The sequence below is a fragment of the Chenopodium quinoa genome, unplaced genomic scaffold (genome assembly GCF_001683475.1).
Source record: "Chenopodium quinoa cultivar QQ74 unplaced genomic scaffold, ASM168347v1, whole genome shotgun sequence".
Taxonomy (NCBI): domain Eukaryota; kingdom Viridiplantae; phylum Streptophyta; class Magnoliopsida; order Caryophyllales; family Amaranthaceae; genus Chenopodium; species Chenopodium quinoa.
In genome coordinates, this window is record NW_018744460.1 from 32,735 (window position 1) to 45,377 (window position 12,643).

At 40.8% G+C, this 12,643-nt stretch overlaps 1 protein-coding gene across 1 annotated transcript; it reads right to left on the reverse strand.

Annotated features, from left to right (window-relative positions):
* Positions 1–4,073: 4,073 nt before the first annotated feature.
* LOC110697029 (short-chain dehydrogenase TIC 32, chloroplastic-like) lies at positions 4,074–12,353 on the reverse strand. Its single transcript, XM_021874361.1, has 9 exons — positions 12,053–12,353; positions 6,491–6,500; positions 6,113–6,344; positions 5,931–6,010; positions 5,590–5,743; positions 4,969–5,047; positions 4,750–4,834; positions 4,561–4,616; positions 4,074–4,474 (listed from the first exon to the last, which is right to left on the reverse strand). The coding sequence occupies exons 1-9, from the start codon at positions 12,146–12,148 to the stop codon at positions 4,316–4,318; spliced, it is 951 nt and encodes a 316-aa protein (XP_021730053.1). The 5' UTR covers positions 12,149–12,353; the 3' UTR covers positions 4,074–4,315.
* Between the last annotated feature and the right edge of the window lie 290 nt (positions 12,354–12,643).

The window sequence follows — 12,643 nt, forward strand, 5'->3', positions numbered from 1 at the left end:
TTAACATTATTATTGGCACATAATTAAATAAACATTATACAAGGTATAATTGTCCAAACATTATTTATTTCAAACTTTTTAAAATGTAAGGATTTTTGACCAATGATAATTGTGTTTTTTTATACGAGCACATTAAATAGTTTTGTGGTTTATTACGAACTATTGCAATTTTTACTACTCTCTGTTTTTGAAAAACTGTTACGTTTCGTGATTTTATGTAATTACTATTGAAGATAAGAGAGTGAAAAATAATGATTAGATATCACATATGTCAAGCATGAAGGCATTAAGCCAACCTTGGAAATAAGAATATTTACGTTGAGAGTAGGTAAATATTTTTGTAATTATGATTAATTGTTTTGAGAATAGAGGTAAAAGTTTCGATACATGCATGATAATAGTTGTACGGAAAGTAGGTATGTATGTGAATATCAAGTTATTTTAATCTAAAAAACAATTAAAATGTAACCACTTATTAACAAAGGAAAACGCAAAATGACAAACGTATTCATCTTTTAGTTGGGACTAGGAGTTCTATTTTCGGACATCTCAAATTGAATACTTTGACAACTAAAATGCATGGGACAGCAGGCTGCAGGAATAATAAATAGACCACCATAAAAGGCCATAAATATTGTCTTTAATGTTTATTTAACTGTAATTAATTCAACGATAAGTTAGCCCCAACTAGACCACCATATCTTGTTTCCTTGGTGCCAACTTCCAAAGTTCCAAGTTCCAATTGTATGACGATCACCTCTGTCCCCCAGTGCCGGCGACCACCCCCCTCCCTTTCCCCATTCCCGCTTCCTCACCACCACCCCTCCTCCGCCCCCTTTCCCTCTATCGTGAGTTCTTGACCTTTGGGCTTCATTAAACCAGGCAAAGCTTAATAGCGAAATGGTTCGATTTTTTTGAATTTGGATTTGCTTGGTTCGCCCGAACCATGTTGATTCTCTATTTTGTTCTACTTTGGGGCTGCTATATGGAGTTGGTGCCGGTTGTTTCTAAGTGCGGTTGTTGTGGTGGAGATGCGGGGTGCGTGGCTGTTCATTTGGCGTAGCAGTAGCCTGGAAGCGGTGTGTGCTTTTGTGCGCGAGGGGGTTTAATTGGTGGTGCGTGTGGGTGTTGGTTAATTGTGTTGTTGGCGAGGGAGTTTTGGTGAGGCCGTTAGAATTGGTGATCTATTGCGCGTGAGCTGGTACGATAAGGTGAGGGGTGGGTTGCCGACGCCGGCGCCGGGGAGGGAGGTGTCACTGGCCGCCAGTCGCTGGCGGGGGAAGGGGGGCTGGCAGTGGGTGGGGGAGGGGATGGCTGGGATTTTTTTTTTAATTTTTAAAAATTTGTTTGATCTAAGCCAATTAGCAACCATATGTTATAAATATGAAAAATAAATGTATATAATTGCAAATCACAAGGACTAATTAAAAAAGGAAATAAAGAAACCAAAAGTATTAAATACATATAATCGCTAAGTTTGATTAAAGGAGTAACCCGATGTAGCGCCCGAACCACATACTAGTTATCTATCATAAGAAGGATTAAAACCAGCAATCTAGCATTTACATGAGTCATACAAGATATGTAAGAAATTGATGTATTACATACCTAGTGAATTGTTTAGCCTATCAAAACAAATTCCTCCATGAATTGTGTATCGATGAGCTATAGATGAAACATTAACAATCCTCCCCTCCTTACCGCTTTCTCGCGCAGTGTTTTTCATAGTGTCCAACAAAAGATGTGTTAGAAGAATAGAAGGAAATGACTTGCATATAAGAACCTAAAAAATTATTTACTCCGAATTATGCATTGTTTTTTTGTATATCTTACCATAAATGTTTATACAAAATTGCAGTTTCACCAAAAAAAAAAAAAAAAAAAAAAAATTATTTACTCCGAATAGTTGTGAATAATTTTGAAAATTAATTCAAATTGTATTTAGTGTCAAATATCTAAACCAGTAACAATGACACGAGCTTTTAGATAACACCAGAAAACAAAATAAAGTAAAAATCCTAGTTGTTCCCTCCTCTCCCCTCTCTACTCTTCTCTTCTAGGGTTTATAATATTTTGGTTGTTTAGGCCGAGAATAGTCTAATTTCTTCGGAAATTAGACTATTTCCGACCCTTTAATCTTGTTTTTTCTACAACGTTGCTTTTTAGGTATCAATAAATTTACAAAAGTAGTGTAGATATTCGTCCGTCTCCCTATGGTGGAGTCGTTAGTTTTTGTTAGTTTAGTTGTTTGTTTTTCGTTAGGGTTTATTTGTGTGTCAGGGCTTATAAAAAAAAGTAATCATCATTTTCCCTATTTAGAGCTGTCAAAAGCTGACCCGACCTGAAAAATTTACCCGAACCCGATTATTAACCGATCCATTTAAACCCGGAAAAAATGGTGACCCGAACGCGATATGACCCGACCTGAAACCAACCCTAGACCCGGGTTAGCCCGAGTATTTGAGACCCGAACCCGAACATGAATCGACCCGGAGATGACCCGACCTGAATATAACCCGTAAATTATTGACTTGAACCACCGAACCCGACCTGAAACGAGATTGAACCAAACCCGTTTTAACCTGTCAAAACCCGAATTTAACCCAACCTATTACTACCCCGCTCGAATTCAACCCGACTCGAATTTAACCCGACCTGTTACTAACCCGACTAGAAATTCAACCCGATCTGTTACTAGCCCAACCCGAAATCAATACGACTTGTGATTGACCAGACCCAAATTCAACCCGAATTGTTCCTAACCCATTTCGAACTCAATCTAACCTGTTATTGACCTAACCCGATTTCAAATCACCTTAAATTCAATATAGACCACCATATCAATATAGTTAATTATATAGTTACATACTCAATTCTAAATTATTTCTACTAAGAATGTGATGTTCGCCACGCAAATAAGAATATAAGATTATATTATATGAAATTAATGACATCTTGTGTGTGTCATACATTTGTGTAGTTGTGTGCTTGTGCAAACAAGTTATTATGAGAAGTTCAATAGTCAATAGTTCAATACATACGACTCCTTACATAAACTAATTATAGCTATTTGCTCATTTCTAAGTGTTAGAATATATTTAGCATATATTCTCTAATTATAGTATATATATTTATTATTGTAGATATTGACTAGCTAAATAAAGATATATATAATAATTAGAGAATATATGCTAAATATAAACTAAGTTACTCGTAAAGTCGTAACTTCGTAAGGCTAAAACTACTCTATGTACCCAAACCCGATATGACTCGACCTGAAATTAATCCGAGACCCATATTAACCCAATATTTGAGACCTGAACCCGAACATGATCAGAATTGGAAATGACCCGACCTGACTATAATCCGCAAATTATTGACTTGAACCGAACCCGACACGAACCCGATAATGACCTGACCTGATTATAACTCACAAATTATTGACTTGAATCGAACCCGACTCGAACCCGAGAATGACCCTAACTTGTTTTAACCCTTTAAAACCCGAATTAAACCCGATCTATTATTCACCTGACCCGAATGTAACCGACTTGTTATTGACCCAACCTAAACTCGATAAGATGTATGACTCGTCGTGACCCAACTCAAGCATGACTCAACCCGAACCCGACCCGCATAGGTTACGACATTAACCCAACCCGAGTTGACCTAATCCACACTAACCTGACCTGTTTACCTGAATTGACAGCTCTAGCCCTATTGTCAGCTCATTGGTAAATATTGTTCGGGATCGCAACGGTTGTCGAATTCTCAAATGTGTTCAAGCGAATCATATAATAATCATCCTTACGGTTACAACAAATCGTTGGACCGTCTCTCCGAAAAGGCTGCATTTTTCAGCGATTTGTGTGTAGGGGATGTACCACATTGCAAGATCTTTTCAACGATCGTAGCTTTGGTGAAGGAAACCTTTATTTGATTCTAATTTATGTATTTATTAATTTAGAATCATTTGTAAATGTCGGTTGATTTTTATTAATGAATTGATTTTGTTCAAAAATAAAATAAAATATCTAAACCAGTATAGAAAAAAAAGGAGAGTACAAGTACTATTTTGCAAAGCAGTACGCTAACTTGTATTATTATATACACAATACATGCCACCCCAGTTTCATATTATTTGCAATGATTTGATATAAAGTGTGAGTAGAAAATGTCTAATTGTTGCAAATAACTTGAACGGAGATGGTATAATTATTTATCATTGAGTTTTAATGTTGCTTTACATAATATTACGCATTACATTTATTTTAAACATCAAGAACCAACACATTAATAATTATGTTTTGACACATTATTTGACCAACTCCATGCTGAACTCCCACAATTTCCTAGCCAAGGTGTTATCCTGAGCTAGCTTAGAAGGCTTGGCTAAATCACAGTCATTGAAATATTCACCACTTATGCCTTTTACTTGTGGATGCAAAGCCACGTAACATGTCGTCGCTGCTCCCTGCAACGAACGAGTTTATCATCAGAAGAAGCGAAAGAGTAAACATTGCAAGTTTGATCATGTGTGCTGTGTTTCACGACACTTACTTGTGGAATATCTTTAGTGAGAAAATAATTAATAGGTCTCGAAAGTGTGTTAACAGCTGTTGCATCCAAGCAATGCACAATTAAACCATAATTCCGTCCAAAAAAATTTTGTAAAACATAAACAAGAGTAGGCTAAGGCAAGATAATAGATCAGATATACAACAATTTGCAATAAAAAGTGACGTGTACCATCTACTAATCTGTTACTTTTGACTATTTTGGTATAAACATATCCAGGATGAACTGCATTAGCTATTATATTAACCCCATCATCCTGATCAACAAAAGGATTTTCATCAGAATAATCGTAGTTGTATTTTGAAAGCTGCAGAATCAGAGAGGCTAATTTCTGATTAGTGTGTACATGATGGATTATTTGTCACGAAATAACATTATTGAACGCGTTACCTTAAGTTGTTTTGCTAGCTCTCTGACATGCAGGATTTTAGCAAGTTTTGATTGACCATATGCAGCACATCTAGAGTACCTGCATATATAGTGGATGAGTGCAATCAAAGATACAGCTCTTAGTAATAAATACTTTGTATGTACATAAGATTAAAATCTATGGTTCCCGGCCTATATATGTAATCTTCTTGCAAATTTGCAATAAGAAATCCATGATCATTTATACTGAAAATTCTAATGTAGTCTTATGACTTTTGACTACAACAATTTTTTAAAATAGATGGTTGAGATTATTTGTTTTTTGATTTATTTTGAATTAATAATTTTAATTAAATATCATGTTTTAATTATTATATATATATTTTTTATTTCCAAAATTTCAAAAATGTTAAAAAATAATTTCTAGAAGATAAAAATATATTCAAAATAATTAAAAAATTATTTTTTTTATTAAAGTTACTAATTAAAAATAAATCAAAAAACAAATAATCTCAACCATCCATTTTAAAAAAAATGTGGTAGTCAAAAGTCATAAGAGTACATTAGAATCATTTCATTTATACACCTATAACACATTAATTAACCAAAGGGCACGTAGTCTAGAAGCAAGTAATGTGTTACCTTGATGGATCATTGAGTTCATAAAAAAGGATTCCTTTACGATATGTGAATAGATGAAATATTGATGAAACATTAACAATCCTTCCCTGTATACCACTTTCTAGTACCGTGTTTTTCATGGTGTCCAACAGCAGATGTGTTAGCAGAAAATGACCTGCAGATGATAATAATTAAATCATGGAAGTTGAGGTGCAAGTATAATTAGTCTACAAAATGTAGGTTGCAATTTTTTTTGATTCTTAATGTGGGACTAAACAGAGACGGAAGAGGAGAGAAAGCAATGGATGCACCTAGAATCTACATATATGCTCCTTTAATTTGTATTTAGCAAGATTGCTCACCCAAGTAATTTACCGCGAATTGTAGTTCTATGTTGTCTTGGGAGAGAGTAAAAGGGCAGCCGAACACTCCTGCATTATTTCTAGGTAACAAAGTGAAAATATACAAGCAGTTATACTACATTGCATAAGAATCTAAGACTCAAGGGAAATAGAAAAAAAAGATGCAAATTAAACTTTCTTACATGAGAATGTTCAAGGGTTGATTAAGAGACTTAAATTCTGATGCAAAGTTTCTAATAGATGCCATTGAGCTCAAATCCAACTCCACAATATCAACCTTAGCACTCGGAGTTTTTTCGAGTATTTTATTCCTAACCTTTGTTCCAGCAGCCATATTCTTATCTAACATGATAACATGAACACCGCGTAAAGCAAGAATTCGTGATGTTTCAGCACCAATGCCACTCGATGCTCCTGCAGATCGTGGATCAATCGATAAATAACGGAGTTAAAAGTTGTGCTGAGTACAAGAAGTTTTTCATAATTGTTTTGAAACACCCTTTGTTTAATAAATCAATACTACTTATTAAGTTTTTATTATTCACAAGAGTAAAAATGACCTGTGACAATGTGTCACGGTCCGAGTGATTCAACACCAGATCGTGCGGCGCGCTCTCGTCTTTTGGCGACAAGGGCGCAAGCCTAAAGCAAGGAGGTTCGTGAGCACACAGCAACACGGACCTACGGTGTCTCAAGAGGGCGCACGAGAACAACGAGTGCGGAGTCGGGGCTTGTGACGGCCGATACTTCGAAGCGGGCACAAGCGGAACCGACGAAAATGAGGACGTCTCTAGGGTCTCTTGGTTTGGTGGGGGATGCTTTAAAACAAGGCAAGCACAATATCTATAAAGGCTTAAACAACACACAAGTCTTAAAGCAATAACAACGGGGTAGAGAGCTTTGATTGAATAACCATTCGCTCCCTAAAGAGCTTTATATTGCATTAGTAGAGAATTACAAGTGAACGTTGAAATGACAGTAACACAATAATTCTCCCTAGGGTCTAGAAAAATAAAAAGAAAGACTAAAGAGACATTACATAAGGAAAATATAAGGAAAATAAAGAAGAATACATAACAAAGAGGTTGGATTCTAACATCCTCCCCCACTTAATTCGTCGACGTCCTCGTCGACTTACAAAATCTACACTAAGATCTTAGCAGCTTCAGTCTTCTGTTGTAGGGGTGGCTCTTGCCCTGGTTCTGATGTTGGCGCGGTAGCTGACGTTGCGGTTGCTGTCGTCGGGATCTGGATGGTAGGGTTTTAGACGACTAACGTGGAAGACGGGGTGAATCCTCATCCACGCAGGCGGTTCTACCTTGTATGCGTTCTTCCCAATCCGTTTAGTGATGCGGATGGGGCCTTCATATTTCCGAATGAGGCGACGATCTCTCCCTCTGAGAAACTTCAGCTGTTCTGGTAAGACCTTCACCATCACCATGTCCCCAATAGCAAAATCAACTGGCCTTCTGTTTTGATCAGCCCATTTCTTCATCCGGCGCGATGCTCGCTCTAGGTAGGCTTTTGCAATGTCGGTGTTTTGCTTCCACTCTCTTGTAAAATCTCGAGCCTGAGCACTCCTACCGCCCTCCCAGTCAGCCACTGTGTGCGGGAGGAGAGGTTGTTGACCCATGACCAACTCAAAGGGGCTTTTGTTGGAAGAAGAACTCCTTTGAGCGTTGAAGCAAAGTTGTGCGACGTCCAAGAGTCTCACCCAATCTCTCTGGTTGGCGCTCACAAAGTGACGTAAGTATTCCTCGAGAAGCCCATTGAATCTCTCTGTCTGCCCATCAGATTGAGGGTGGTGGCTTGACGACATGTTGAGGTCAGACCCCATCATTTGGAATAGCTCAGACCAGAATATGCTCGTGAATCTGGTATCCCTGTCGCTTACTATGCTCTTTGGCAATCCCCAGTACTTCACAATATGCTTAAAGAAGAGAGATGCCGTTTCTTCTGCTCCGCAAGCCTTCTGCAAGGGTACAAACGTTGCGTATTTTGAGAACCTGTCTATCACCACCATGATAGAAGAGAACTGGCCAACCTTCGGGAGGCCACTAATGAAGTCCATCGACACACTCTCCCACGGTCGAGTTGGTACAGGAAGAGGTTCAAGGAGGCCTCCGGGCTTCTATCTGTCAACCTTGTCTTGCTGGCACACAAGGCAGGTTTTGGTGTAGCTTATCACATCTTCCTTCATTCCTGGCCAGTAGTACCCCATCGCGAGTAGACTGAGGGTTCTCTGCCAACCTGGATGTCCCGCCCACAGCGTATCATGGCATTCCTTCAACAACATTTTCCTCAATCCCCCTGCTTTGGGGATGAACAGCTTTGTACCTTTGGTGAAGATGAGGCCATCTTCCAACCAAAAGCGTCTAGTCTTCCCTTCTTCAATCATCCTTGTTATGGTTTTTGTCATCGGATCATCTGGGAGATAAGCACGAACTTGATCTCTAACGGATGTGGCAATGCTGCTTGCCGTCATTGGCGCTAACTTGTACATCGCAGCAAGATCGGCCCGCCTACTCAGGGCATCGGCAACTCTATTGCTGGATCCCGTTCTATAGGTGAACTCCACGTCGAACTCAGCTAAGTCCTCCTGCCACCGAGCTTGTTTTCCTGTCAGCTTGGGTTGGGTGAGAAAGTGACTCGCCGCGGTGTTGTCTGTGCGGACGGTAAACTTTGACCCCAACAAGTAGTGCCTCCATCCTCTTAGGCAGTGCACAATGGCTAGTAGCTCCTTTTCTTGTGCCGCATACCTTCTCTCCGCATTATTCAGCTTCCTACTTTCGAATGCAATAGGATGTCCTTCTTGGAGGAGCACTCCTCCTAAAGCAAAATCCGAAGCATCCGTCTCGACCACGAATGGTTTGGTGATGTCTGGAAGGGCAAGGACCGGCTCCTTCACCATTGCTTCTTTCAACTTCTGGAAAGCTTCCTTCTGGGGCCCTGACCATTCCCAACGACAATCTTTCCTCAATAGGTCGGTGAGGGGACTTGCGATCTCTGAGTATCCCTTAATGAATCTTCTATAATAGTTCGCCAGTCCTAGAAAGGATCGCAGCTCAGAGGGGTTCTTGGGATCCCGCCAATCGCGAACAGCACATATCTTCTTTGGGTCCATCCTCAATCGACCCTTCCCCACAAAGTGTCCAAGAAATCCGACTTCTTCCTGCGCAAAGGCACACTTTTCTCGTTTCACAAAAAGGTGATGTTCTCTCAGCTTCTCGAAGACCAATCTTAGGTGCACGAGGTGCTCCTCCAAAGTCTTGCTGTAGACAACGATGTCATCGAGGTACACGACCACAAACTTGTCTAAGTACTCTCGAAATACTTGGTTCATCAGAGTACAGAACGTAGCAGGTGCATTCGTCAAGCCGAAGGGCATGACTAGCCATTCGTATGCCCCGTATCTCGTCACACAAGCAGTTTTTGGTTCATCTCCTTCGGCGATACGAACTTGGTGATAGCCAGACTTCAAGTCTAGCTTTGTAAAGTACACTGCATCCCCTAACTGATCGAACAAATCCGCCACCAAAGGGATAGGGTAGTGATTGCGCACCGTAACCTTATTTAATGCTCGGTAGTCGATACACAATCGAAGACTTCCATCTTGTTTTTTCTGAAAAAGCACAGGAGCCCCATAAGGAGCCTTTGATGGGCGGATGAAGCCTGCCTCAAGCAAGTCCTCCAATTGTTTCCGGAGTTCAGCCAATTCTGGGGGGGCCATGCGATAAGGGCTTCGTGCTGGGGGTTTCGCCCCTGGAACCAGCTCAATCTCATGGTCCACTGTCCTTCTAGGTGGGAGAACTTTTGGTAGGTCTTTCGGGAGGAGATCCTGGAACTCTGATAGTAGCTCGGCAACTACAGGCGGAAAGTCTCCACTTGCTTCATCTTCCTTCGTGGAAAGTGTTGCTAGGAACGTGGGCTCGTTCCTCTTCAACCCCTTCTCCAATTGCATTGCTGAAAGGAGGGGCCCTTTCGGCCCTTTTCCCGAATCGCAGGTTCGGAGGAGACATGGTTGCTGTCCGGGCACCAGAATAGATCTAAGATAAGGCATCGGGACTGCCTTACTAAAGTGTAAGAAGTCCATGCCGAGCACCAAGCTGAAGTCGTCCATTGGCGCAACGGTAAAGTCCACCTGTCCGCTCCAATCTCCCAGCTTCATTGTTACTTTCTTGGCAACGCCGTGGATCGGTTTGGCAACTGAATTCACCGCTTTCATACTGCCTCCTTCTGGTAGGAGCTTCAACCCAAGTCTTTTTGCCTCCTTTTCTGAAATGAAGTTGTGGGTAGCACCGGTATCCACCATGGCACGAGTTTCCTTTCCGTTTACCAACGCATTCACATACATCAATCCAGAGTTTTTGGGTTGGCCCTCAGAGCCTTCTCTTCCCATAGCGCACATCATGCGAATGGCCCCCAGTCTGGAATGTTCTCCTTCACTAGGTACTACCTCATCGGCTTCTTCACCCTCGGGGTTTTCTAAGGACATGGAGGACAGTTTCTTTTGGAGATTGTCAATTTCTCCCTTGTGTCGACATTCAAACCACTTGTGCGGTCCTCTGCAAAGGATACACGTCAATGGCCTGGCTGTCGAAGATGAACTAGGGGTGCTTCCTCTACTAGAGAAGGAAGAAGCTCCACTTTTCCGAGAGTCTTCTCCCCCACTCCTATTGTATCTATTGTTCGAGTTGTTGGAGCTCAGTTGCGAGCCATGTCCGGAGTTCCTAGGAGGGTTCGGTGTCGGCCCGCTATTCCCTTTCTTCAAACCTTGTCCTTTCTCTGAGGAGTAGTCCATCAACCTTTCGGCTGCAGCGATGGCTCCCGATAAAGTATCAATCTTTTGGCGCCAAATTTCTCTTTGGGCCCATTCCTTAAGACCACGCACAAAGTTGAATAGGCGATCTTCCTCGGACATATTGTGGATCTCCAACATGCACGCTGAAAACTCTTTGACATACTCCCGGATGGAACCCTTATGCTGCAAAGCAGCGAGCTTGGTGCGAGCAACAAACTCGGTATTCTCGGGATAAAATTGGGCCATCAGCTCTTTCTTCAGATCCTCCCAAGTATCCACTGACGTCCTCTTAGCTTGGATGTCGGTGTACTTGGTGCGCCACCAAAGCTTTGCATCATCCACCAAATACATAGTGGCGGTATCAACTTTTAACTCATTCTCCAACTGACAGACCCGAAAGTATTGCTCCATGTCGAAAATGAAATTATCGACTTCTTTTGAATCTCTCGTGCCATTGAAGGTCCGTGGCTTGGGAGGTTTTATCTTGGCACCTCCACTTCCCCCGAGCCCTCTCTGGGCACGCATTAAGGTTGCACATTTATCATGTGCTTCATCAGCGACGCCTTGCACGAAGTTAAGTTGCTCTGTTAACCCATCCACAGTAGCGGCAAGCCTCTCTATTTGGTCGGCTTGTTTTATTACAATATCCTCGAGTTTGGGCAGCCTTTCTTCAAGCATAGCCCACTGTTCGGACTTGCCTTCAAGCCAAGCAAGTCTTTCCTCGAATGTGTATTCATGCATCTCTCCTTCTTCTGCCATCTCTACGGCAAACTTGGCTCTGATACCAAACTGTCACGGTCCGAGTGATTCAACACCAGATCGTGCGGCGCGCTCTCGTCTTTTGGCGACAAGGGCGCAAGCCTAAAGCAAGGAGGTTCGTGAGCACACAGCAACACGGACCTACGGTGTCTCAAGAGGGCGCACGAGAACAACGAGTGCGGAGTCGGGGCTTGTGACGGCCGATACTTCGAAGCGGGCACAAGCGGAACCGACGAAAATGAGGACGTCTCTAGGGTCTCTTGGTTTGGTGGGGGATGCTTTAAAACAAGGCAAGCACAATATCTATAAAGGCTTAAACAACACACAAGTCTTAAAGCAATAACAACGGGGTAGAGAGCTTTGATTGAATAACCATTCGCTCCCTAAAGAGCTTTATATTGCATTAGTAGAGAATTACAAGTGAACGTTGAAATGACAGTAACACAATAATTCTCCCTAGGGTCTAGAAAAATAAAAAGAAAGACTAAAGAGACATTACATAAGGAAAATATAAGGAAAATAAAGAAGAATACATAACAAAGAGGTTGGATTCTAACACAATGGCAGTGAGGCCGGTACCATCAATTCCATGTGTAACTTCTTTTGCTGATGAAGACGCAGAAAACCCAGATGAATTTTTTCTTCCAAAAAACCACATTTTGATTACACTATTGACTGTTTCTCTTGAGTTCTAGCTTGCAATGTATAAATGCTGAGGAAGCTCTTAAAAATAAGAGTACAACAATTATTGTGATGTTCCCACCTTTTAAATTAAATTTGATCAATATAAATTGAGTTTATATATACATTAAATGTTTTGGTAGTTTCTTACGAATTACTAGTATTAACTATTTTGGAATATCTCACGTCTTTGACAACTAAAATGGGATAGCATGAATAATAAATAGACTACCCTCCATTGATTGAGGTTTTTTTTTTTTTTTTTTTTTTTTTTTTTTTTTTTTTTTTTTGGTGGGGGGGGGGGGTTTGTGAGGAGAAGTGCCCCTACTGGGTTGGAATCTCACTTTTCCATCTTCATGATTGAGTTGTTGCTTGTACGTATTACTGCATTTAATGTATATTTAACTATAATTTATTCAACCATAAGTTAGCCCAATTAGACCACTAGAGACAAGATAATTATTTATTTTAT